This window comes from Asterias rubens, chromosome 7 (genome assembly GCF_902459465.1).
Source record: "Asterias rubens chromosome 7, eAstRub1.3, whole genome shotgun sequence".
Classification (NCBI taxonomy): Eukaryota; Metazoa; Echinodermata; class Asteroidea; order Forcipulatida; family Asteriidae; genus Asterias; species Asterias rubens.
In genome coordinates this window covers 18,505,774-18,533,595 of record NC_047068.1, presented here as the reverse complement: position 1 = coordinate 18,533,595, position 27,822 = coordinate 18,505,774, and the positions used below count along the sequence as shown (strand labels likewise).

The 27,822-nt window shown below is 38.1% G+C and overlaps 2 protein-coding genes across 2 annotated transcripts; one reads left to right on the top strand and one right to left on the bottom strand.

Annotated features, from left to right (window-relative positions):
* Window positions 1–9,284: 9,284 nt before the first annotated feature.
* On the bottom strand, window positions 9,285–18,048 carry LOC117292693 (protein Njmu-R1-like). Its single transcript, XM_033774832.1, has 10 exons — window positions 17,936–18,048; window positions 17,265–17,360; window positions 16,591–16,716; window positions 14,935–15,087; window positions 14,080–14,137; window positions 13,510–13,626; window positions 12,829–12,893; window positions 11,355–11,563; window positions 10,418–10,589; window positions 9,285–9,636 (listed from the first exon to the last, which is right to left on the bottom strand). Exons 1-10 carry the CDS (start codon window positions 18,046–18,048, stop codon window positions 9,483–9,485), a joined length of 1,263 nt encoding a protein of 420 aa, XP_033630723.1. The 3' UTR covers window positions 9,285–9,482.
* Window positions 18,049–18,250: 202 nt separating this feature from the next.
* LOC117293085 (meiosis-specific with OB domain-containing protein-like) lies at window positions 18,251–27,318 on the top strand. Its single transcript, XM_033775301.1, has 13 exons — window positions 18,251–18,459; window positions 19,243–19,300; window positions 20,024–20,155; window positions 20,561–20,636; window positions 21,549–21,741; window positions 22,192–22,292; window positions 22,957–23,009; window positions 23,554–23,649; window positions 24,005–24,097; window positions 24,655–24,802; window positions 25,304–25,499; window positions 26,260–26,346; window positions 27,177–27,318. The coding sequence occupies exons 1-13, from the start codon at window positions 18,271–18,273 to the stop codon at window positions 27,258–27,260; spliced, it is 1,506 nt and encodes a 501-aa protein (XP_033631192.1). The 5' UTR covers window positions 18,251–18,270; the 3' UTR covers window positions 27,261–27,318.
* The last annotated feature ends 504 nt before the right edge of the window (window positions 27,319–27,822 follow it).

Below are 27,822 nucleotides of genomic sequence, written 5' to 3'. Positions count from 1 at the left end.
TGAGATACACCATGGGAGAAGACTGGTCTTTGACAACTACCAATAGTGTACAGTGTCTTTAAATAACTTTTAAAAAACAAGAACTGCTTTTGCAAGTTGATTAATAGAATGCTAACCGGTTTAGTATGCCAGAAAATGCAATAAGTGCGCGATGATTCGATGCCCAGCATCAGCAGCTGAAGAGACAAAACATTTTGAAATGGATCAATATTCCATTTATATGCAATTTTCTGTGACTTCGACGTAATATTGAAGTCCACTTTAATTCTTATGACCTTTATAGTCAATGCTCAATCTCACTGAATTTGAATGACTTCCAACGATTGAATGACGATTTTAATTTGATAGGTTTTGAGATCTTTACGAAATGACGGAGTACAGCATGAGCTCCATAAATGGCTCCCGGCCGTCTGTTTGAAGTCATGTACCAAAAGCACACGTTTTCAAATGGGCTAACTTACGAAGCCAGAGCCCAAATTTCTAAAGGTTTTGTTTCGAGAAAAAAAAATCTTAAATCGAATGCGAAATATTTTAACGCTCTAAATCTCAGAACAGGGGCCGAGTTTCATAGAGCTGCTTATGCACAAAATTTGCTAAAGCACGAAAATAGCTCCCCTATTTTACAGATGTTACTTGCCAAAATGTTTGCCATAATATATGGCCTACATTGATTGTGAATGGTACATGTATTGGGTTTTGAGCTGTTGTTTACTCAGTATAACAATTTTGATTGGAGTCTTGGCCGGTAATCTAATTTTACTAAGCAAGGATTTTTTTATAGCAGCTCTATGAAATTGGGCCCAGAGTCCAAGTTCGTGGCTATGTTTCCGTGGATTCGATGCGTAAACCTAATGTGTCTTTTTAGAGGGTGCTGCAAGCGCAGAATGCCGTGGTAAGCAGTTGTATTACATTTAGCCAAGAACTAGTAGTCTTTTTCAAAACCCTTTGACCCTATAAACGAAGAATAACGTATAGTTTTTGAGAAAAGGCCTGAACAAAGGTACCTTTTATTTCATTATTCTCTCATGCAATTTCGATGACCACATAAGTCCAAATTGCCACGTATTTTGTGTTTAATGCATATGTTGAGAAACACCAAGTGAGAATATTTGTCTTTGACAATTATCAAACGTGTCTAAATGCTTTTAAAACATTCATACGGTTGTGGAAGGCATGGTGTATGTAAACGTATGTTAAATGTTCAAGATATTATTACATCACGTTGATAATGGTTGATTTTTTTCGTTGTGTTAAATTTTATTATTACAAGAAGTATCATTGGCGTCGGTCGGTTTGTTTTCCGGTTTTAAAACCTTCCCTTTTCTCCCTGATGTGTTTGATATACTTATCTATATTTTAAATTTGTGAAATTGCTACTTTAGAAAACGAAACCAACATTTTCCAGTCAAACCTAGGAACTGAATGACGAATGTGATTTTAAAGGCAGTGGACATTGATAATTACTCAAAATAGTTATTAGCATAAAACCTTACTTGGTAACGAGTAATGGGGAGAGGTTGATAGTATAACACATTGTAAGAAACGGCTCCCTCTGAAAACGTATAGTTTTTTTTATGAAGCATCTGAAAGCACACAACTTCGTGTGACAAAGGGTTTTTCTTTCATAGTTATCTCGTAACTTCGACGACCAAATCTTTCCAGATTTGTTATTTTGTGCATATGTTGAGATACACCATGGGAGAAGACTGGTCTTTGACAACTACCAATAGTGTACAGTGTCTTTAAATAACTTTTAAAAAACAAGAACTGCTTTTGCAAGTTGATTAATAGAATGCTAACCGGTTTAGTATGCCAGAAAACGCAATAAGTGCGCGATGATTCGATGCTCAGCATCAGCAGCTGAAGAGACAAAACATTTTGAAATGGATCAATATTCCATTTATATGCAATTTTCTGTGACTTCGACGTAATTGAAGTCCACTTAAATTCTTATGACCTTTATAGTCAATGCTCAATCTCACTGAATTTGAATGACTTCCAACGATTGAATGACGATTTTAATTTGATAGGTTTTGAGATCTTTACGAAATGACGGAGTACAGCATGAGCTCCATAAATGGCTCCCGGCCGTCTGTTTGAAGTCATGTACCAAAAGCACACGTTTTCAATCTAATCTAATCTAATCTAATTTTACTAAGCAAGGATTTTTTGTATAGCAGCTCTATGAAATTGGGCCCAGAGTCCAAGTTCGTGGCTATGTTTCCGTGGATTCGATGCGTAAACCTTATTATTTGTCTTTTTAGAGGGTGCTGCAAGCGCAGAATGCCGTGGTAAGCAGTTGTATTACATTTAGCCAAGAACCAGTAGTCTTTTTCAAAACCCTTTGACCTCCTCCTCAAATACAATGAAGACTTATCTAGTACATTTAAAAAGCAATACAATATTTATTTGTTGATCCGACACTCCCAAACCCCGTAACTAAATTAGTACGCTACTGCTAACTACACATCGTAATAGGCATACAAAATATTTAAATCTTGTAAATATTGTGCCATTCTTTCTCAACGTGTAAGAAAAAAATCTCTCTGCTAAGTAAAACTGAGCAGGATACCAGTCACATTATGTGAAACGATATTTTGAATGGTAACCTTATTCTGGTCAGCCTAATAATATTGTGCTTAGCTCCTTTTCTGTGCTTTATAGGCAGCTCTGTGTGCCATGAGAGCCAGACGGGAAAAACAGTAATGATTTTCAATTTAAAATAAATAGATTAAACTTACCTTGGGTAGTGTACGCCACAGAGATAAGCAGAATCCACACAGCAAAGAACACAAGCACCGACATTTCAAGAAATGTCTTCTGTACTTAATACCAGCTCAGAAGTCCAGTTGAAGATGAACAAGCAAACCACTTCAAGTTGGGTTTGTTCCCGCCCTTCAAGTTGTGTTTGTTCCTGCCCTTGAAGCTTGGTTCGTTACTGCATGCGAGACGCAACAGGTTATGATTCAAAGAGGTGTGGGCAGTTTGCTACATGCGGCGTTAACGCTCACGCAAATCATGCATTAACATAATTAATTTGTTAACGCTTTACTGGAGCAGTCGATCAATGTTGATTCTTGAGGTTTTGACTTCAACATTAAACTTAAATTTAATAAATGTTGATTCTCGAGTTTTAGCATTTTCAAGAAGGTTTTTTTTTTTTTTTTTTTTTTAAATGGTTTTAGAATATTGGATACCGCAGTAACGTCAATATCAACAATATTAGTATAAAGCCTATATCAAGATGTGTATTGTTTAAATTAGGGCAAACAAAATTAAATAAGCGTGACCAAATATCGACATTTCTATAGGTACAGAGACACGTGATGAAAAGATGTCTCCTGATTGGTTACTGTGGGTAAAATATTATAATAAGAAGCTGCCGCGAAAATTTATTACAAAACTCATAATACTTCATGGGAATTCTTTTGAGAATTTGGTTGTGACGTCATAAGGTATTTTTCTCGATACATATCCAAGACTTCCCTGCTTTACGTAATGTTAAGTGATATAAAAAAAAAATGTATTACACACATATTTGTTACGGTACTATGCCGTTGTATTTTTATTTTTAAATCCCCTGATAAAGATGGCCGTGTTTTATATTAGTATTTAGATAAAACAAGGAAAGTAGTGGTATAGCACTTAAATATTAACCAATCACTGCAAAATACATGAAAGTTACGGGTAAATTAAGCCACAACAAAGGGTGGGGTGGTAGACGCTATTTATAGTCACCCTTGTCACTGCCAGTGACAGGACTCATCCTACTGTACGTTATTGTGCATTGTAGCGTCCACTTTGCTTGTCCCCTTTATTGCTTCTGATAGTACTTCTTGCTACAAATGCTTATGCAGTTTTTAAAGTAAACGCAAAAAATTATTCATGATCTGACGTTTCGACCATAGCAGAGTCTTTTTCGAATGCTAACAAGTTGTTAAATGGACACCTTTGGTAATTGTAAAAGACAGTCTTCTCACTTGGTGTATCTTAACATAGGTATGCACAAAATAAAACATGTGAAAATTTGAGCTCAATTGGTCGTCGAAGTTGCGAGAGATTAATGGAAGGAAAACACCTTGTCGAAAAAGTTGTGTGATTTCAGATGCTTGAATTCGAGACCTCAGCTATTTTAGTGAGAGGTTACTTCTTTCTCGAAAACTATGTTACTTAAGAGCTGCTTAAGCAAACAACTAAGTGCACGAAAAAAATGTGAGGACAAAAATACGAAGGATACCATTGTAAAGATTGTTCCATTGTTCTTGTTGTGATCCTTTGTTCTTCAGTCCTCTTTCTTCTGATTATACCATGACATTTCGTTGATATCCCCTGTTTAACTTCCAGGATAGGCCCATTGTTATGTCAAACAAATTAAACTATAGAAAGGTTAGCGGTAACACCATGACTTGGGGTGGTTCTGAAAAGAACCGTTGGTTTCAACTCGACGTTTCGATCAGTGCTCTGGCCGTCTTCTGGAGAAAAATCCAAGTATAGTTCTTTGTACGTTCCACTTTAATCAGCGGGGTGACACCAGGCATAGTTTGTTAATAAAACATGCTACCACATAGCTTTAAATTATATTGTAAACAGCGGTTGATATTTTCTGTATTATGTGTGAAATTATTTTTGTAACCTTGACATCTTTACAAGTCATGCTTGCGCTATGCCAATGTCAATTTCTGCCTAGTTGTGAGTAGACCCTTAATTATTTTCATAACCTGAAGAACGGCCAATTTTTGTGGAGACATCGCTAAATTGTCCATTATCAGATTCAACTACTATCATTGCCAGGTATGACCCTTGGTCATAAATGGCTAATGATCTGGTCGGCTGATGGTTGTCATGGATGCTCAGAATATCAACAAACAGTGTCTGTAATACGCAACACACAACCAATTGTTTATGTATTCATTTTGTGATATTATTTATATCCACCAACAGGATGAGTGAAAACGTTGAGAAATAAACAACAATGACAACAATAATCAACGATATTAAACTAGATGTTAAATGCAGATAATTCTTTTTTTTAAATTAAGATTTTACGACATTTATTTTTTTCTATATCAACCTTAAAAAATGGAATAGTTTGATTCGATTTTTTTTAATTTGAAGCAAAACTTCAGTGTTTTTGATATAATGCTCTGAAAAGAATAACTATCCCTGGTGTGGACAACTGGTCGAAAAATTATAAATAAATGCGTTTCGTTGACCTCGACACCAATACTCGAAAAGTCCAAACATTAGTTTAATACTAATAGAAATAGCCTTTTTAAAAAGTAATACCAGAGGAGGGGTTTATTATACTTCAATATTTACAGCTTCTATATTGTCGTAAATGCATCATGCTTTAAAGGTAGTGTCTAGATTTGCTTTTCTGAGTCACCCGATTTATAAACCAAGTTATCAAATCTAATGCAATAAAAGTCACATGTGAAAGTTTTAGCTGAATACAGTCAACTTGGTGAGAAAACAGCGACAAAACTCTCTCAGTTTTTGTAAGACCGTCGAATCCATCCGCGTTTAGCATCAAACAGTACCACTGAAATTTGAATTTTCAAAATTTTGCTTCAGGCGATCTCTTTGGAGATTACATTTTTTGGACAGACATTTATTGACTTCTAATCAACGGGGGCGGTTCAGACGAAACCATTTCGCAGGATGCTTACCCTCATAACCATTTTACAATCTGTTTTACTCCGCCTTTAAGTCATTGTAAAAACGTTGAGTGGTTTTACTCATCCCTTAATAATGGGTACAAAATAATGTATTATTTTGTGAGCGGTCTTCTCCCTTCAATTAGTCATAATGTTAATTCACGCATGCGTACAAGCGCAGCCGTCACACACCAGTGCGCTTGCGCGGTTTGCAATTTACATATTACTTCATAGAAAGAGTCCACCACTCGCTTACGAAATAATGATTTAAAACAAATTATGCGGTAGTGTATGGAATAAGAAAGAAATGCAAGGGCCCTTTACTTAAAGGGTTGAAGCTAGCCTAGCCATCTGGGTCCAGTTTCATGAAGCTGCTAAGCAGAAAAGACTGCTTGACGAATTTCTTTGTTTAGCAACAATAAAATGGGACACCAGTCACAACAATGTAATTTTGGCTGAAAACCTGTGCCTGTTAGGCAATACTTTTCTGTGCTTAGCAGATGTTTGTTCTTACAGGCTTTATAAAAATGGGTCACACTTCGAGGCGCTTGAATATCGCCAGATACAAGCTTGAGCTCCTGTGTGGGGATCCTGCCAGGGCCCAATTTAGAGCTCATTAAGTTTAGCAGAAAATTCTGCAAGCAAGTAATGAGTAGGGTGTCAGTCACAGTAATGCAATGTATGGTTCTTCGACTGGTAGCCTATTTTTTGCTAAGTAGTAGTTTTCTTAGCTTTAAACAAGTTTTAGTGCTCACATGCTTTATTAGATAATTTGGCCCATGTATGCCTACTCGCATCCCATTTACACGTGGACACCCGTTACACTTAAAAACTAAATCTGTGCCCAATTTCATAAAAGCTTCTTTAGCAGTCTACCATAAAATGGGCACAGCAGGCAATTATTATGGACTATACAGGTTTTTGAACAGTCATTAGACGGACCTTGCCATCATCTGAAGTTATATAAGTGTTAGCTGATTAGCTCCAGGCGATAAACATTCATCTAGGAACACAGTCTGGATGAATATTGGTTCAGCAATCAGTAAATAAATGAGTCCTATAAAATAGAACGATTTCACAATAGGCTTATCCGCGGGGTTTAAGGGGATCCTTCCTTTTTGGCTATCCCAGACTTTGCCATCTGTTGAAGACAATTAAAAGAAGGGGCCTTTTTAAATAAGTTCCAAATTGTTAACCCGTTTATCTCTTTATTTATTTTATTTATTTTTTTTATTTTTTAAGGCTTATTCTATGTACTTTTAATAAATATTACCACATTCGTGATGTACCAGCTTTCGAGCTGTTTTCATCGAAGTTGTTTTAAATCATCCTTTTCTATCAATTAATCAATAAAACAAGTATGGGCGAATAAATAAATAATTGTCACACACCACTTCTGCTCATAATGGTTACACTGGATGCACTATACAGCATCTTTATCTGCACAATTTTGCAGGGGACATATGTGGTTCCCAAACCCCACGCCAATGGACACTCGAGATGTTCTCATACTACCGTCAATGCTATTATACACCCACTATGTTTATTAAAAAAGAAGGGGGTAGTTCATTGTTCTCTGAGTACTGTTGTTCAGGTGCACAATCTTTGTTAGTTAAGGTCAAACATACTGGACATTTTATTCTTTCGTAAAAAAATGTAAGGAAAACAGAAAGGTCAAAAAATACATTTTTCATTAATTAATTTTATTGCGCCAATGTATTGTTATGTTATGCAGCAATCAACAAAAGAAGTACACAGTGTATGGATCTGTCTGTCTCGCCCCCTTCCAATTACATAAAGCATAAGCTACTTTGTCTCTTTATTTACCTCAAAGACCTTATAAATGCAATGGTTCATACATATGCATTTTCCATTGTTTCATCTTCGGTTAATGATAGCGGCTGTATGACGAGGTCTATTGTGAACTAAAATCTATAGTTTTGTACATTGTATTTCTCTGTTAAGTAAAAAGTTCACATAGAAACTCGACTACAAAAATACAACACAAGGCAAATCCCTTGTTTAACATACATGTACAAACAAACACAAGCAGCAATGAGTCTTTTTTTTACTTGCACTTTGTACAAACCACCCCTGCACCGCTCATGGACAAGTAGTCCCTCGGCTTGTCATGTCTGATGGACCCTACCGAGTATACAAGTAGAAGTAGAAGTAGAAACATTATATTCAAATGTTATCGCTTTTCTTTAGAGAAGCTGAAATATGTTTTTCTTATACGCTATTGTGATTTACATTGCTGAGATAACTTTATTGATCTCTATTAATATCATTCTATCTGAAACACCACAGGTTTGAATGACTGAATAATTCTGGGGCCCCAATTTTATGGCAATGGTTTTAAGTACTGTTACTTGTAAGCCAACAAATAGGGCTAGATAGCTCAGTTGGTATAGCGCCGGCACGTTAATCCGGAGGTCGTTGGTTCGAATCCCACTCAAGTCAATTCTTTGTTCGACGCCAAAAACCAACAAATTTCACTTACAAATAGGGCTAGGTAGCTCAGTTGGTATAGCGCCGGCACGTTAATCCGGAGGTCGTTGGTTCGAATCCCAGTCAAGTCAATTCATTGTTCGACCCCAAAAACCAACAAATTTCACTTACAGTGTTAGCATACTCACAAGAATACCTTGTATGCCTCATAGATGTGTTTACTTTGAAATACTAATAAACACAGTCAGCGATTTTGAAATACTAATAAACACAGTCAGCGATGATATTTGGAAGTAATCAATCGATGATAGACATGGGGCAGATTTCACAAGCAGCAAAACTCATTAGAAGACAACTTTTCAGTATTACCATGTGACTTGTATTGTGACATCCCACTTTGCTATAGCAACTACGACTAATTTGCAGTTAAGATAAATCTTAGCTCTTTGTGTAATCGGCCCCTGTTATTTCTGTATTTTGCCCAATCTCATCTGTGGGGGCAAGAGCATGCCTCCCTCCTTCATCCCTCTGATATGTCACTGGTCATAAAAAAGCAAGCGGTCCAAAAATGTACATGTATTGCAGAAACCAAACTTAAGTTATTCCTAGTGTCACATACCTATGTACATGTACCTCACTGATCTTATAGCAGTTTGACAAACATTCAATTTTGTTTAACACAATGTTATGTAGTGGCAAGATATTACAAAAGTGTCAAAAAGTTATTTCTGTACTAAAGAGTAGGAATGAATAAAAGTCTGTGGAATATTTTACTTATTGTCACTTTTATTTACAAATAGCAAAACGGGGTTCTTTTTTACTAGATAGTAGTTTATAAACTTGCATTTGGAAAGGATTGCTTGGGATGCTTAATTCTAACAAATGATGGAAAAACTAAGAAAAAACTAATCGGTGAAGAAAGGTATAACATTGGGTTTTTTCTAACTTAATACAGAGGTTATGGCCTTCTTGCCCAGGGCCCAATTTCATAGAGCTGCTAAAAGCACAAAAATTTGCTTACCATGAAATTTCTTCCTTGATAAAAACAGGTTTACCAACCAAATTCCATGTGATTTTCAGGATAAGCAAACAAAAGCTGAATACCAGTAACAAGCACTATGCAACAATTGGAAACTTGGCTGGTAATCCTGTTTTTATCAGGAAGAAATTTCATGCTTAGCAAATTTTTGTGCTTAGCAGCTCTATGAAATTGGGCCCTGGTCTTGGCTTTGGTGCCCCCGAAAGCTTCACATAGACTCTTAAACATTGTCCAATTCAAGTGCCCTTTGCAAAATGAAAATTGCCTTGCCCCTGAAAGATGAAACTCCAGGCCTAATAAACCAGTGCAAGGGCTAAGTTAGCCGAGATTCTTGATCAGGATTTAGCGAAGCAGCCATTCTGTGAGATGAACTCTTCCAAAACGTGCAAGACGCTCTGCGTATCTTGAGATGTGACTGTGTTCTCATCCTTCCAGATATGTCTCAGTAGAACAGCACCGTTACCGCAATCCCTCAAGAATGCAAACGCTCTGTGATAAGGTGAAAACATGGTTGGGAGTTAAGCCACTTTCAATTGACATTCTTGTAAAATCAAGGCGTGTTCATATTCACAAGAGTTAAAAACAACAGGATGTGTTTTAGGAAACTTGGACCAGAAACAAGTTTCCTGGCAAACACGGTAAATTTTTGTGAGCTACATGTACACAACTAAATGGTTTACAAATTTATTTTATCAAGTATGACCACAAAGGAAACTGATTGGTTAAGTTTTGTTTATAAAATAGTTTGGGTTTGAATAAAGAAAAATTTACTGGGGCGAGACATGAACCATCAACCTCTGGTTCAATAAACAGGTGCTCTACCAACTGAGCTATCCAGCCCTAAGCTGGCATTCTTTCTATTAGTCAATATCTTTGTTCAGGGATGTCAGTCAAAAGCCTTATAAAGCTGCCATGTGGCCAGGGATCACACCCAAATTGTTGATACAGACTGGAAAGCTTTTTTTCCTCAGTTACCTAATAATTATTTTTGGGACTGTGCCCTCTTGCTCAATTTACATTTTAAAGCTCCCATCGGTAGCCAGTTAAAACTATTGGCGAAAGGGGGAGGGGAGAGTGGATATTTTCCAGTCGTCTTACTAACATTTAGTTGGGGAGTTAGTGTTTTCTGCTCTACCAGCCAGGCCTCTGATGGATGATACCGGATACCCGAGCCTAAATCCGTATGGACGGTAAATGGGGTAACCCTGTTTCAGGCCTTGTGTGCCAGGCAACTTGCATACAAACAAATTTTAAAAACCCCAAAACATACCGATACAGAGCATAGTGGTCAGATTCTGCCTGCCTGACGAGCCTCTTTAAAGTATTCAAATCTTGAATGGTGCGTAGTTTACAATCCTCTATGATTTGCCTCAGATTGGCTGGATTACCACCGCTGCTGGTCAGTAAAAGCCGCGTCCACTCCTCACAGAAAGGACTGCTCTCTGTTCACAACAAAGAAAATCATGATGGTTTAACCTTATTAATCATGTGTGAAAGGCACTCAGGCCTAGATGCTTCATTTTTGAAAGGGCAAGGGCACCAAGGCATTTTCTCCTTGGTTAAGGGCACCCTATGAGGAAATTGTAAGTTTTTACTTGGGCATTTCAAGGGCACCACAGCAATGATCGGGAGCATGGAGGCAATCGTTTCGTTGCCTCCGTGAAGTATCAGGCCCATGACTGTCGCATGTGGAGCAGATCACAACCATTAGGGACATCAAGCATGCTGGTGAAAAGAGTAGCATTAGTGGTGGTACAGCAGTGGGTTTGAATCCCACCAGGGTAGCCTGTGAAATAACCCAAAAGTGTAGTGTGCTTACCACACAATGCTGGAATGAGAGGCATTCCTGACAAAAATGTATGAAACCACAATCTAAATTTTATGAAAGATTTTGAAATTGTTGCAGTTCCAACTTTTGGTAACCCTAGAAGTATATACTCCAAGGAGCTCCTTGGAACAGTATCCTCGGCAGAAGAGAAGTAGATCAAAGGGTAGAATTTATTTATTGGAAGAAAGTACATGAACATGCTATTTTTGTCAATAAACAGATTTTTTAAAATTTGAATTCAGATTAAAGTCTGTGATTTCTCATCTCTAAACATGGTGTAAGGGTAACCAAACTATTGTATTTAGTTATTGTGACAAAGACACAAAGTAGAAATGGTTTCTTTTGTAAACAATAAGTATGAAACAAAGGATATTATTACCAGCATTATGAAAATGTTGTGTAGAGTCATCAAAGACCAGCTGTACAGGCTGAGATGAGCCGTCTGCTGATTTACCGTCAGCTTGATCATGAGACCCGTTAGACTCTAAGTCAATCAGCGTTGGTTCAGACGATGAGGTCCCTTGGGAGTTGGTGTCACTATCACTCATGTGTTGAAGTAGGTCTGATAAGCTGCAAACTTGCACGAATCTGTAACAATAATAGATAATATAATGATTGCTAATGCCCCACCTTAATTTGATGCAAGGTGCAGGGGGAGATAAGTTAATAAAAACAAGATAAAATGTCAAAAAAAGCAGAAACATGAAGGAATGTGACAAAATAGAAAGGTTTTAATTTTAATTTTTTTTTCACGATTGCTATGTCAGTTTTGGGGTCACACTGAGACCATGTTACAAGCGGAGAACCTGAGTATTCCTTGCTTTGTCACATTTTTGTTTTACCCGAACCACATTGCAGCTCAGTGTGGGCCAATGTAGAAATTGACTTAGAATAACTGTACGCTACATCCTGTAGAAAATGTCAGTACTGGAACACATAGGGTTTAACCTTAGAGCCCCACTTTAAAAGTAGGCCTTTCATGATACACTGTTTTAAATGTAGGGTCATAGATTGGTAAATACTGGAACGACCATAAAATCTTACTTGGTGAGAAGTACTGCAGCTGTTGAAAACTAATTTGAAAAGGATTCACTTTAAAGTAATATGGTTGGATTAATTTTTTTTGTAGCCCAAAACATTCCAGTCTAAGAAACGATTCATACATTATACAATTGTTGCACGCTGTGATGGGGTCCATGGCGCTTTGTACACCCGAGGGGGAAAATGGAACCCGAGGCGAAGCCGAGGGTGCCATTTTCCCTCGAATGTGTACAAAACCCATGGACCCCAGTCACAACGTGCAACAATTGTTTTGTTATACCTTTGTATAATTGTTATTCCTCTTCTCGAAGTTCTGTTGTCATCTACAAACATTATTACGGTGGACTATTCATTGTTTAATAAGCAGACGAACGAGAAACAACTTCCTCTAACCCGCGGTTGTTTCGTACACAGCGCGAAATCGACCAACGCTGGGAACGATCAAGGTGATGTACACCCGGTGTACATCACTTTTCATGTTACCCGGCGCGTCGTGAGCCACGTAACATGCGTTTTTGTTGCGCTTCACATGATTGGTTCTCGACCAATCAAACTTCACAATTTGCACAGAGGTATAACAAGAATTTTTGGTGACCCTTCGCAATTGCTATGGTCAGAGATGCAGGTCAGACCCTCTCTCCTTCCTAAACAAGGATGGATTCAAAGTTCTTGAGAAAAAAACATGACAAATTTTTACTGTTTTCTCTGCAAGCAGAAATGCATTCAGCTGAAACTTTCAGCTGTGTTTAAACTTGTTTGTACAAAAACTAATCTAAGACCCTACCATTAACCCTACCTTCAACACTACTCACTTTGTAACATCAGATCTTAATTCCTCATCCCCTCCTATGTAATTTAGTTTTTCATCAAGTAATGCCTAAAAATAAACAAGAATTACATTAAAATTGATATTGGTATAATCCTTAAAATCGTTTAGGTTGGCTTACAAAAAGTTGGACAATATCTTACATAAAGATCCTATTATCATGCTCAAACTCTGGTGTTTCTGATCAGCAGAGTGTGTGAATGAGCGCTATACAACAACCAAAATTATGGCAATGGTCTTCTATTTTGGACTTTGTGATACATGTTTACCTCTTCTTCAGCATGATCAAAACACTGTTGTAAATCATCAGCCACAACATGAGAAACAATCACATTAGGGCTGGATAGCTCACTTGGTAGAGCGCCGGAACATTTTGATCTCAAGATCATAGGTTCAAATCCTGTTCTATTTAATTTTCTACGTGTCGAACCTCAAAACGGCCTCAAGCTACCGGGCAATCTCGGTGGTCTCTAGTTAATAAGACACTCCTCTAGAATTGCAAAGGTCGTGGGGTTGAATCCCACCCAAGTAATAAGCCTGTGATTTGTGTTTCACAGAGCTGGGGAAAGTACTGAGTTAGTATACAGTGCTAACCTAAATCGTATATGGGTAAAACAAAAAACAACAACCCTCAAATTGTTGGATTATTTGTTGTTTTCTTTCTTACCGTGTGTATCAGTAGCGAGAGATCATCTTGGAATCTGTCTGTACATCGGCACACATACTCAGCTGCCTGTTGGTACCACTGCTCAAGGTAATGTTGAATCTTGATTAATTCCTTAGCCTGTTTGAAAAGAAAAATAACATAGTTGTAAGAAATAAGAACCAATGAGTATTGTTATTCAAAACTGAATAGGGAGGGGGGCTGGCATACTGTTTGGATAGCTACTCTATGACAAGTCTATACTGTACAAACTCTGGAACATTTGTTTCTCGTAGCTGACTTGGGGCGAGACACTCTTTATTCCATGGACTTCTAATAGTGAATGATCTACTATTTTCCTACCAAGGATGGGTGGCTCACACTGTTATTTGAATATTTAAGGTCATTGTAAACTTCAAGCCTGATACTTAATGGAAGCAACAAAGGCGATTGCCTCCATGCCCCCTGGCCATTGCCTTGGTGCTTTTGAAATGCTCCGGTAACAATTTCCTCATACTGTAGGGTGACCTCAAGGAAAAAATACCTTTGTGCCCTTGCCCTTTCAAAAACAAAACAACCAAGTCTGGAACTTGCCTCTGAATCCAATACTGCAAGGAGACCTTCACTGTAGGCATCAAGCTCAGGACGAAATGTGTTTAGAGAGTCAAGAAAAAAATAATCATAGTAAAAGTATTATTCTGTTAGAATGACACAAAGAGGGTGTTGTGGCTGAGTGGTCTAGTGAACTGAACTAAAGTTTGGCTTGGGTTCAAGTCATGACACTTGTGTCCATGAGCAAGACACTTTAACCATAATCTCTTATAGTTCTTTGTGTGGGTAAAGAGCATTATTTTGTGTAATGCACTATTAAATGAATTAAGTACCAGTGCTAGCACACTTTATCGTTAAGAGAAATGTTTGCCCCATGTTTCTTGCATGATTAGCTGCAGATTGTGATGCATCACTTTGTTAAACCCTATCAAGGTGTAGCTTTATTAGTATCATTCAACTAGCGCTCTGCATACCTGTTGTAAAAATAATCAGGGCTTTGATGCGCTCGCCAAAAGTGACGCTTTCTGTATATTATTGTAAGAACTGTGTATTATTTTGATGCCTTATTTCTATTCCCCTAGGGTCCCAATTCCATAGTCTTTTAGACCGACGGCCACCTAAATCTCTGTGTCAGTGCAAAAGCACTAAATCTCAGATACATTATCTGTGCAAGTTTAAATGTAATGTGTGTAACAGTATTTTTGTGTTGCGAACGATACAGTCCTTATAAATCATGGAGGCAATGGGGGCAATTGCCTCTGTGCCCATGGTCATTGCCTAAGTGCCTCTAACAAGTTTTCATGAGTAATTCACAATAAAAAGTTAGAATATTGTCCTTACAACAACCACGTAGCCCAGGGTTGGGCGAGTTCATTGTTTAAATTCATGCAAGGATATAGCTCCAATGCAGCACTTGTGTCCATCAGTAAACAGATAACGTACTCGATAGATGTGTAGAAGGTGTTCGTTTGCTCATCTTGGTCGAGCTCAGAATCATCTGGAATGGTCTGTTGCCTCAGGAGATAGTAGTAACATGACAATGGTTCATTGCTGAAGGAGAAATATAATAATAGTATAGTAATGACAACAAAGCACTTAGTGCAGAGGAAACATATTAAAACTGACTGTAAATGAGTGCTTCTTGAGCAAGGTTTATATACGTACTGTGAACTGTGAAATCAATGCAAGTTCTATGCCTTTTTGCAACAATAACTTTGCAGCAAAACATAAATCCGGAAATGAAAAAACATTGAAACTTTTAAGGCAGTTTCTGCCTAGCCACAACCAATTATCTCAAACTTAAGTGTATACTTTGTGTATAATGATTTGACCTGATAGGCCAGATAGGGAGTCAAATATTTTTAATATTAAGCACGATGGATTTTGTAAGTTTTGATTGCCGAAAACATGAAGGAACTTATCACAACAATAAGATTTACACATCCCAGAGGATTTATCCCAGAGCATTTATTCATGTTTTTATCAATTGCTATCGGGCATTAAAGGCAGTGGACACTATTGGTAATTGTGGAAGTGTCGTGGCCGAGCGGTTAAGAGCACCGAATTCAAACTCTGGTGTTTCTGATCAGCAGAGTGTGGGTTCGAATCCCCAGCTGTGACACTGTGTCCTTGAGCAAGACACTTAACCATTGCTTCGTCCTTCGGATGGGACGTAAAGCTGTTGGTCCCATGTGTTATGTAACACATGTAAAAGAACCCAGTGCACTAATCGAAAAGAGAAGGGGTTCGCCCCGGTGTTCCTGGTTGTGGCTGCTTAATGCGCCGTAGCACCTTGTAAACCCTTATAAGGTGCTAAATAGTTGGGGCTCAGAATTCATCACTGCAATAACCTATCTTTCTGAAAGTTTGTATATACTCAGCGCCTTGAGTACCTTGTTTGGTAGATATGTGCGCTATATAAGACTTCGATATTATTATTAATATTATAATTGTCCAAGACTAGTCTTCACAGTTGGTGTATCTCAACATATGCATAAAATAACAAACCTGTGAAAATTTGAGCTCAATCGGGCATCGAAGTTGCGAGATAATAATCAAAGAAAAAAACACCCTAGTCACACTAAGTTGTGTGCTTTCTGATGCTTGATTTCGAGACCTCAAATTCTAAACTTGAGGTCTCGAAATCAAATTTTTTGAAAATTACTTCTTTCTCGAAAACTACGCCACTTCAGAGGGAGCTGTTTCTCACAATGTTCTATACTATCATTATCAACCTCTCCCCATTACTCGTAATCAAGAAAGGTTTTATGATGATTATTTTGAGTAATTACCAATAATAACTTTCAGTGTCCACTGCCTTTAAGCCGACACTGAAAATGTCAATATCCTAGTGGAGTATCAATGTCTTCAACCCTACAACAGCTGATGAGCTTTGGGTTGGTCAAGATATACACAATCAAGTCATGAAGTTTACCAGTTGTGATATCTGTAACCGTCTATCCTCCCGACGGTCGCAGTATGTAGCGCTACGATTATTGCAACGTCATGTACAAGATACCAAGAATATAAACCTTTGGTGGAAACCTATCGTACCTTATGTCGACAGTGTTGACGTTTCCACTGCCACCATACACAGTCCCTCGAGATAACCTCTTGAATATAAACTCTCTGAGTTCAGTTTCTTGTTCAGCAATTAGGTCCGTTGCGATAACTGAGAGACTGTGTGCAGAAAAAAAAGAAATTGACAAATACGTATTTAATATCGAGAAAACCATGGTTCTCTGTTCAAAAATCCGGAAAGTTTTGGAACCGTTTGCTTGTTTTTATTGTATATAATACAGTTACCTAACAAATTTCATTTCAAAAGGTGGTCAAGTTTTTGGGATGTTGCAAACAAATTCTTGTGATTACGTTTGCGCACAAAGAATAATCCGAAATTGGAATACACAATTTGAGAGACAATACTCACTTTAAGTAACAGTTCTCAGATTCAAATTTTTGAGGATAAAAACTGACAAATTTTTTCATAATCTTATAACTTCAAAGAGAAATGATTCTCAAAATGCTAAACACTATCGAAAGCTGCTATCTTCTAACCAATATGCTTTATTGCTATTAATTTTAAGAGTAACAACACTTTAATACATACCCTGCACTCTGAGACGTATTGAGATTCGTTGAACAGATATTATTACTAATTGAAGTAATCCACTACTAATTTCCAGATAATTCAACCTCTTGTATTTCACTCCTTTCATCTCGCTTACCTAAAATCTCTGTTTGACGTTGCTTCCCTCTGAAGGAAGTTAGCGACCGTTGAATCATTCCTGTCAACTTCTTGGCCGACTTCCTGAATACTGGGCCTGTAAAAAAGAGATCCCTAATGCCATTAATGGTAATATACATCTTGATATAAAATTTAACAAAATTGTCTACTTATTATTAAATCTGCTGCAGTTATCGTAACTCAAGTGACTAACAAGTTGATCCTGAATCAAATCTTTTCAAATTCATGTAAACTCGATAATCAAATAAAAGTGACCCAGAACAATTTTGATCGGCTGAGGTGATGGATGAAAATGACCAATTCGACCTTGATGAACTGCCAAAGAAGTAAACACAAATAATTAAACAGTTAATTCAATTTGTTGGTTAAAATTTGATGATCTACTGTGTGAACGTAGACATGCCACCACCGTCCGTCAACCAGTGCTGCAATTTACAAGATGTTGGATCTGTATCAAATGTCGAGCTGCCCCGAATTTGACCCCCTACTACGAGCCGTGCGTTTGTACCGTCAGTCCCCATCACGTTATGTCAAAACGAAGGTCGAGTTGTCACAACGTAAACCGGTGTCATTTTATATATTGTTAAATCTGTAAGCAAGTTTGAGCGAGTTTTCCCCACAAAATACTGATAAATCATGTGGATCACGTACCTATTAGCATGGTATGTATACAATGCGAAATAGTGCCTTAACTTGTGGTCTCCAGATGAAAAATCTTGCGTCAGATTTGATGATCCGTTTTCGCCATCCATTTCGGCCGCCATTTTGTTTGTTGTGATGAGAGGAGTCACGCACGGTACCGCCCCCTGTAAATACGTCACACATTTAATTAAACATTCGACCAATGAAATTGTGCCATTTCCGTTGCTTTGTAAATAAAGGCGCCATTTTTAAAGGGACACTTTTGTGTTCATTTTTCGCAGCGGCGACAAAAGCTCGAGTCGGTGAGGTGAGTTATTGAACAGAATCTCAAAAACACTTGAATTATGGCGTGGTCTGGGAATGTTGGAAGCTTCTCAGGTGACTTCGGGACACAGAAAAGGTGGCCAGACGGAACTCGTGTTCAAAATAATTATCAAAACCCACCAAACAGCTCGGTTGTTGGTAATTCTGCCGCTTGCAATGACGGCGGCGAGATACAGCTAAAGAACATCACACCGAATGCAGCAAATGCAGTAAGTAACCATGGTTTATGTGCACTCAATTAATGCCAATCCTACCTACAAAATGGTGGTACTTTGATAAGTAATATTGATAGGCTTATAAGTTATTATACTCAAGCTGTCGTGTAGCTAGTGGCCAGTGGCGCTGAGACTCGTTTACCGTATGTTTTTACTTGCATTGCCATTGTCAGGATTGTCATTGATTGATGGCCTTCTATTTCGTGTAATGTCAACTCCTGTTGCTCAATTCAAGGACCTTGGTTGGGGAGTAAAGTCACAATTTTTAATGAATTAGTAGGCCTACAGTACTAACTAGGGCCTACATGTATCACTGTGTAGGGCCTATCTTCTTTTCACAATATTATTTTTATTTACTATTATTAATTTTTAAAAACAAAATTTAGTTTCAATAAAGGTTTATAATTATAATATAAATTGTTACAACATAACCTGGTCCTGGTTAAAAATAAAATAATTATTTAGTTAAATAGCCTAGGCAGCTAGGCATACTTTTATTATAATTATATTCTGTTGTTATGTTTTTGTTTGCCCGCCTACTGCTGGCCTTGTTTGTGCCCTTTCGAAATTTTGCCCTGCCAAGGCCAGCCCTAAAACAATGTGTAATTCCAGGCCGTGTGTTTTACTGGCAGAATTCACTGGCAAACATAAAAACACCTGCATGGAGCTATTTAACTAAGTCTGAAATATTGAACAAAAATGTGTACTTTTCTTTATTTTTAACAAACATGTTTATTATAAACAGACACCTAATTTTTATTTTTTTTTATTTTTCAGGTCATTATTGGACTTGTGATTTCAAAACAGCAGCCAAAAACAATTCCAAGTAAATCAGGTAAGCAAGTAATTGAGAGAAAAGGTCCTGCAATCTTAGCTCTAAGTCACAACCATTGGGTGGGTATTTGATTATTTGTACTGCAAGTAAGAGATAGTCTTATTAGAACGAGTACTTGCTTTATAAAACAAAATCTGTAACAGTAAAGTTTCAACCTCCAGTAAAGGGAATCAAAAACTATTGGTATACAATACAATTATTTAAAAAGTAATTGCTATAGTGAGTGGCAAAATGGAACAGGGCTCGACTTCATGGCTCTACTCTTTACCAAAAGCAAAGAGCCGGCGCTTACGTTAGCAGGGAATTCCACGCTTACGTCAAGCATATTTCACAAACTAGCAGATAATGTTTGCTTGTGCTGTGCTTACTCGACATTACTAGGTGTTCTATTCGCCTACACAGCTAGCTCAGAAACTTGCCGCTTGTCCAGTGAACGGAGAATGGTGATCGAAGCGCATAATTCAGTAAAAAGCAGAGCCATGAAATTTGGCCCTGGTGACCAGCATCTCTGCAGAGCCATCCTACCACAGTTGATGTAGAAGGGACGGGGTTGGGGGAAGAATAATAAGGGGAACAAAGAGGGGAGAAAGCAAAAAGAAAAAAGGACTTACAATACGGGAAGCTAGCACAAGGCAGCTGGAAACATTGTCAGATTGATAAGGGGAACAATTAGGCAACATGTTAACAACCTATTTACAAAGCACATTTACTCTTTCTGTGAAGATCCAAACAATGACCGAGGTTTGATCAGCTTTACAATTAGAGATTCTCCTATGGATTTCATCAATGGAACATGCTGGGGCTCCGAGAATTACATCTTTGACTTGGCTTCAAAGTTCAAAATTGGAGACATTGGTAAGTTTTTTATACCCATTAAATTTTAAGTTAAGACAGACTATGTAGTGATTTTATGTAACATAGCTTCACATTCACACATAAAGGACACCAAAGAGGAAACATAATAACATCAAAGTGTTATACACGTATAGCGCATGTATCTACCAACAAGGTACTCTAAGGTGCTTGTAGTATACATTTATACAGAAAGAGGGGTTATTGAAAGTTATGAATGCTGTTTGAACAGCATTATCCTGCAAGTGTGTTGTGGTCCGATGGACTCTGTGCGCAGACTGGTGGGCAAGTACCTGAACAAGTACCTTTAGCCAACGAATCCCTGCAACTAAACCAAAGAATAAGACAGTTTGGGGCTGTGTAAGCATTCACTTTAGATTATATTGAAGTTTGATTTTTCACTCACAGTGGAGATAAGAAATCCTCAGATCCAAAACAAGCAGAATACGGAGCAAGAGGAACGATACCGCCCATGGACTCCAAGGTAGTATACATAGCTTCTAATAAATCCACACATGTCCACAATACATGAGTTTATTAGCAGCATGCAGCATCAGAGTCCAGCTTTCTCTAGAAGACGTTTAGAGCATCTGATTGAAACATCGAGTTGAAACCAACGGTTTTTTTTCAGAACCACCCCAACTCATTATAGTCATTACATGGTGTTACCGCAAACCTTTCCGTATGTCCACAATAGTCTTATTTTGTCATTCAGCAAGTTATCAGCAGGCCTCAAACTTCACTCTTGATGGAGCATGGTTATTTTCCTCTGGTTAGGGGCACTCAATGAGGAAAATGTAAATTTGTGTCTGACACTTAGGTTATTTCCAGGTCTGTAACAGTAGTGCTACTCAGATCTTATCTCCCTTTAGATAAGCATCCCTCTAAATGCGCCGATTATTTGAACTAAAGGTAAATGCAGAGCTTTGATTGAAATATGAGACCCATATATTGTGGCACCTTGTATCCTAAAGGTATACAAGGTAGTGAGGCACAACCTGCAACCAACCATGTCAAGATAACTGAGTTAAACCCCCTTCTCTTACTGATAAGTGTGATTGGTTCACAACTCACATGACATTTATACACTATTTGTTCTAGTGTCATGACAAGAGCCCATACTCTAGACCATTTGCATCCAGTCTAGCCTGCTCAGCCACATCCACTCCACAATATCTCTACCAGTGCTGATGATCTTGAAAAATAACTTGTGTTTACCCTCAGAAAAATCACCTAAATTGTTGTTTTGTGAGTCTGGAAAGTGTACTTTGTAAACTTTCCTACTTTTTTCCAAGAGCCAACGTACCTGAGTTTTACAGAGAACCTATCCCATGATGATACACAATAGTCTTTATATTAAGTACTAATTGTTTGTCTCATCGTCTGTTTTATTTAGTCCATACCAACTGAGTTTGAGTGAGAAGTATTCCTCATTAAGTCTGTATGGAGGATGGAACTTGGATCGCTTCAATACACTGCAACATGTTCCAATCAGAGGCAATGACAACTACTACACTCTAGCTGATGTTCTTTCTAACGGCCAGGGTTTACATGGAGAGCATATCAACTTGTTAGCTCTACTCAAGACGGTAAGCAAATATTTTAGGGACACGTTGCCTTGGATCAGGCGAGTTGATGTATTAAAAGCTGGTTAATTTTGGCTGGTAAAACTTGTTTCTGCTAAGCAATAATTTTCGGTGCTTAGCAAGTTTTTCTGCTTAAAGACTTTATGAATTTGGGTCCTGGCAATTGGAAGACTTTGTTCGTACATGAAGCCTCCAGCAAGCAAGTCTTGAAAATGGCTCTCGAACAACCCCCTTCAACAAACAGGGCCAACCAAAATGACATTAAGTTTACATTGATCGACTGGTACCCCACTCAAATGTCTGCTTAGCAAAACAAAAATTCAAGCAGTATTTTTTGCTTAACAGCTGTATGAAACCAGGCCCTGCTAACAACCACCACGCTTGTTATGGAAATGTTGAAGGCTAGTTGTTCATAACAAGTGCCTTTATTGATGTTATCCTTTTACCATTTAGATTGGACCTCCAAAGGATATAGTGACCAAAGCTGGGAAGAAAATGCAGCGCTGTGAGGTCAAGCTGTATGATGAGACCTGTCCATCATTTCCTATTGTTCTGTAAGTATTATATCATCGCTTACCTTAGCTGATAGGATCAGGGCCCAATTTTATAGAGCTGCTAAAGCAGAAAATATTGCTTAATAATTGTCTGCTAAGCAGAAATGAACAGTATTACCAGTCACAAGTGACAAATTGTACTAATGACACGGTAGCTCGGCTAGTAGCCTTATTATGGTAGCATAATGTTGTTACGCCCAGCTACTTTTTGGTGCTTAAGCAGCTCTATGAAGTTTGCCCCAGCTTGGGAGGAGGGGAGACTTGTGCTGCCCCACAAGTCTCCAAATCCTCTCCAAATGCTCCATCCACAAACAAACCCAGATACATGTAGTGCCCTTAAAAAAAGAAAACATGCCCCAGCCCAACTTGGGTATGCCACTGTTCAATCATATCCTTTGTTGCGGTACTTCAAAATCTGTATTTTCATTTTAGTTCTGATTGTTTCTATATTAAGTGCATATCCTTGTATAAAGTAACTTGTGGAATAGTTCAATTTATCAAAAGAAAACAGGCCCCAGCCCAACTTGGGTATACCACTGTTCAATCATATCCTTAAAATTTGTATCTTCATTTTAGTTCTGATTCTTTCTAAATTAAGTGCATCCTTAACTTGTTGAATCATTCAAGTTTATCAAAAGTGACATTTTTTGTTTTTTGCATTTAGATGGGATACAGAGAACATTGAGCTTGTGCAACGTTGGATGACACATGAAACAGGTATGGTATGAAGAATTATATAAAATCCAGACCTGTGCCAAATGTTTTATAGAGCTGCTTAAGCACACAAATCTGCTGAACACAACCAACAAAATGATGCTAACCAAAGGTTACCGGTACAGTTTGTGATTGGTATCCTACTCATTTTTGCTAAGCAGACAAATGTTAAGCAATATTTTTTGCTTAAGCAGCTTGATGAAATCCAGAATTGGTGTATGCTTTGTTCCTGTAGCTCTTGATTAGTAAAAGGTACCTTTATATAATGGAAACTTAAATTTTTACTAGACTATTTTAAGGGGCACCAAGGCATATGATGGAGGCACTTTGGTTCAGTATTAGGTTGCAAATCTGAATTTCTAGTAGACACTTTCTACCAAAATAAAATCAAGTTATACACCACAAGGGAAACTGACTGGGTAAATTTGTAATTTGGGGTTGACCATGCAAAGTTTCAAATCCTACTTTTAGTGATTTTACTTTTAAATCTCAATAAGAAAAACATTTGTTATTATATGTTTTTTGTTTTCCTTCTTTACATCCCCAGTTGTGTTTGCTTTTGACATCATGGTCAAGTTTGACAACTTCAGGTCTAGCATGGTTGGAACAGTTGACTCGAAGACTATCTTCATAATAAATCCAGGTTAAAAAATCTGTTCATACTTTACAATTATAGGCTCTCACTTAGAGGCACTGGACAGGATTGGTGATTACTCGAAATGTAGATTAGCATAAAAAACTTATTTGGTATATAATGAGCAATGGAGAGCTGTTGATTTTTTGAAACATTGTGAGAAAAGCCTCCCTCTGAATAGTTTTTGAGAATGCGAGCATACTGAGCAAATTGTCGAGTTGTCAACCACCAGTTCATTTTAAAACCAACGAGGTTAACACATGGTGATACCAACAACTGGTATAGGCTAATTATACTGGCACCATGCACAGTTTCAACTCCTATATTTTAAAACTTAATGACTATTCTTTTTTGTGTTGAACAGATACCCAAAAGGCCCATTCTTTATTCAAGTTTGGACAGTCCCACGATCCTAGTGATGACACGACTGGCGATGCGGACAAACAGAATGTTGATCGTAAGTTTCAGATATAATTAGTATTTCTTTTTTATAAAAACAGTCAGAAATATTCCTAGAAGTGACTAGAGGACGCAGAGGATTTGAACATAGTTGCTGCCCAAAATGTTTTTTCGAAATCTGTCTTTGTATATATTTGCTTGGCAATACCCAAGTGTATCTACTGGCCAATTTGTCTCACACTCCTCAGTCTCCTGTTGATGACTAGAGCAAACTCTCTCTGCAGCAGTGAAGTTATCTCGAGAAGTTTCCGCTCGATCAACTAACAAGTAGTAGTAGTCTTAGCCGATTTTATATCCCCGCCCAGGTAGACGGTACTAAGCAGGACAGTTCTTTTTAGAACTGTGAAGTCTCCTGAATTCCAAAGCAGAATATAAAGTAAGAAAGTTCTCGAAATTTCTGGTGACAAATCTGGCTGAAGATATTATGGAATTACACTGAGACTCAGGTCGATGGTCCAGTGAAAAATTTGAGCCGTGCTTTGCACTCTCAGAGATGAAATTAAAGGTCTACTGTTATGATTTGATTTTGATTTGATTTATCTGATTTATCAACAGTCTCTACAATCAAGGACGTGTACAAAGTAGACCAGATTAAGAGTTTAACCAGAGAGAGTCATGATGGGGTTGAATACGGCATCACCTACGCCTTCCTTACGGCTCTGGACATTGACAATAGTACAAGAAATGGTATCTCAATGAGATGGTAAGTTTTCGACTTCAGGCTACCGATCGATGAAACCTAAGCCTACATCCGTATGGATTTAGGTTGACAAGTAAACAAATAACCTAGCTCTTCTTTAAGAAGTGTTCTGAAAAGAACCACTGGCACTGTGAATGAATGGCCTGGATGTGATTTCTCTGCAAAAAAAGATGGCTCACTTGGATGTGATATTGGAAGGGCTAAGCTTAGGTGGCTCACTTGGATGTGATATTGGTAGGGGTATCCCTACCAATGTCACATACAAGTGAGCCACCTCACCTTTTTTTGTAGAGAAATCACATCCAGGTCGTTCACAGTATGGTGAGACAACAATCAACACTTCCAATAGAAGTTGCGTCTGTTCTTTAGAAGAAGTTGGTACTGTTTCCATTAATAAAACAGTGGAGAGACTATAACTCTTCGTAAAGAATTTGCTTTTTGGTTATCAGTTGACAAATTTTAACATGTTAAAATTAATTATCTTTCCTCTATAATTTTTAATAGCGCAAGCTGTAAGCGCCGAGTACAAGTAGATTCTGCAAATTTCGGCTGCATCAATCCCAACTGTCCATCCTTGCTTTCTGGTAAAACTGACACAGTCATGACCTTTGACATCCCAGTTGACCTCTCTGATATTACAGGCACTCTCAGTGGGTGTTACCTCGGAGGAACTCAAGCTGAAGAAATGCTCAAATGCTCGGTAAAGAAACTCAATAATATTATCCAGACATAAAAAATTTCCCTATTTAATATCTTTGGAGGATGTCACACCTACTTTAACATTATTAATACATTTTGTGGTCGACGTCACACCTACTTTAAACATTATTTTTTTCAAATTTGCCTCCTTGCTGAACTGGCCTCTTGTAACTGGGCAATCTGGTGATCTAGCTAGTGGTCCATCTGCTCCACATTTGGAGTTGTGGGTTCGAATCCCACTTGATGAGTAGTTTACCTGTGGGTTTTTGTTTCATACATGACTTTGGAAAGCACTCAGTATAGGTGCTTGACTTCAACTAGTGGCTCATCCACTCAAAGGGGCTGAGAGTACACTATAAATAATAGCACTTGCTTGGGTAACTGTGAGGGATGCTTGGGTAACTGTGAGGGATGCTTGGGTAACCGTGAGGGATGCCTGGGGAGTTAAAGTTAAAGGGCTTTTCTCATTTTGTGTGTAAAAGTTCCCTTCTCCTGTTAGTTTCATTTAATTGCTGGCTTCAAAGTCCATGATATACAGGCCTGGAATTACATGGAGGCATGGCCTTTTCCTCCCTAGTCTTGGCCTTGGTTCCCCTTCAGAATTTTCCAATACACTTTAGATTTCCAGTAGAAGTGTCCTTTAAAAAAATGAAAATGGCCTTGCCCTCTTAAACATGAAATTCGCCAGGCCTGATCAAAGGTTTTATTTGTGATAATATTTGTGATTATCACAGTTTTATTTTCTTTTATTTTGTCATTAGATGGATGAGTTCATTCAGTACACAGACCAACAGAAAACAGACCTCAAATGGAAATATCTGCTGGAGAGATGCAAGGTCTACTTCAAGGTAAGTAAACACATTGGTTTCAGATGAGTGGATTCAATTAAACTGCCTTGATCTTGATCTTGATATTTTTACTGCACAAATTGCCTCAGTTGTGGCTGTTGACGTGTAGTCCCCCATGCATCGCTAAATTTTGCACTTTTCTAGCATCATCGTAAACGCTGGGATATCTGGTGCAATTTTGGCTTCTGGGGGTAACTTGTTCCATTGGGGGATAGTGCGTGCCTTGTTTCTAGACATCAAAGAAAGCAGACTAAATTCAAATGTAAGAATGAGTCATCAACACTTTGCAGCGTCAGTGACACGTGGGAGATGAGGACCCTAATGCTGGATAGGGAAGAGTGGAGAGCTGCCGCAACCAAGTCCCGAGTTGGTGTAGAATAGACTATGACCTCACATCATCATCATCAATCAGCTATCGCAGTTTAGATGAAAAACGATAATGATTACTTGGTTAAGATTGGGTTTCAACAAAGAAAACGTGACTGGAGTTGGACTTGAACCAAAGACTTCTGGATTAACGCACCGAGCTCTACTAGGCTATCCAGCCCTATTCAGGAGGGTCTCCCTATATCAGCTAATATCTTTGTTTGGGGGTACAAGTCAGAAGCCATAACGGTTAGCTGCCGTGTAGCCAGTTTTGTCAATAGTTAGCTCAGTTGGTAGAGCGCCAGCACGTTTCTGGTCAATCCCAAATACTTTGTTTCTAAATTACCCAGTGAGTTTCCCCTTATGGTTTATTTATGTTGATATCTTTATAAGAAAACTAACAGTTAACACCATCCCAAAAGTATTTCAATTAATTTTATTCATGTTTTTTATTCTTCTTTCAGGTATCCCAACCTGGTGCTAAGCGTGTTGTTCGTGTCCTATCATGTAGCAAAGCCGACCCCATGGAAGTTATTCCACACCTCTAGTTTACTGATGGTGAAACGATTGGATGCAAGTCTGCCCAGGTAACTAATAACAAGGAGCTGTTCCCCACCAACACCCCCCCTCCCTCCCCACATAACCCCCCCCCCCCCCCCCTTTACACAGCCTACCTTGCATTTCTTGCTACGATTTGTGTTTGTTAAATTTATTTTCATTCCAGATTCATAAGAATGTTAAATAATGTGACAATTTCAATGTTTGTTTTGAACTTTGTCCTCTTGTGAGCAGGCATGATATGCTCCATTCTGTAATCTGTTTATTTTGCCCTCATCTTATTAAATAGCCTGTAAAAAGTCTGTTAAAGCCATAAACACGTGTGGGTCAGGTCTTGCACTCAACATAATTTTCCTAATTTGTCCAAGGGCCAAGTATCATGCCTGTTTGTGCGTGTGTGTGCAACGATTCTGTTAAAAACACAAAATTCAGTGCTTTTGATGTTATGCACAGTGCAGTTTGTTGACAAAATAAAGTTTAACTTAAAAAAGCAGTCCTATAATTGTTTCCCTCTGAAGAAGATTGAACAGAGAACACAAATTATTGTAAGTG

Coding starts and splice junctions, on each gene's coding strand:
- LOC117292693 (XM_033774832.1), bottom strand. CDS start 18,048: ATGGCGGCCGAAATGGATGGCGAAAACGGATCATCAAATCTGACGCAA. Junction 17,361..17,935: donor TATACATACCATGCTAATAG/GTACGTGATCCA, acceptor TCTTTTTTACAG/GCCCAGTATTCAGGAAGTCG. Junction 15,088..16,590: donor GTCAACACTGTCGACATAAG/GTACGATAGGTT, acceptor TTTCTCCTTCAG/CAATGAACCATTGTCATGTT.
- LOC117293085 (XM_033775301.1), top strand. CDS start 18,271: ATGGCGTGGTCTGGGAATGTTGGAAGCTTCTCAGGTGACTTCGGGACA. Junction 18,460..19,242: donor CACCGAATGCAGCAAATGCA/GTAAGTAACCAT, acceptor TTTATTTTTCAG/GTCATTATTGGACTTGTGAT. Junction 23,650..24,004: donor TATCTTCATAATAAATCCAG/GTTAAAAAATCT, acceptor TGTGTTGAACAG/ATACCCAAAAGGCCCATTCT.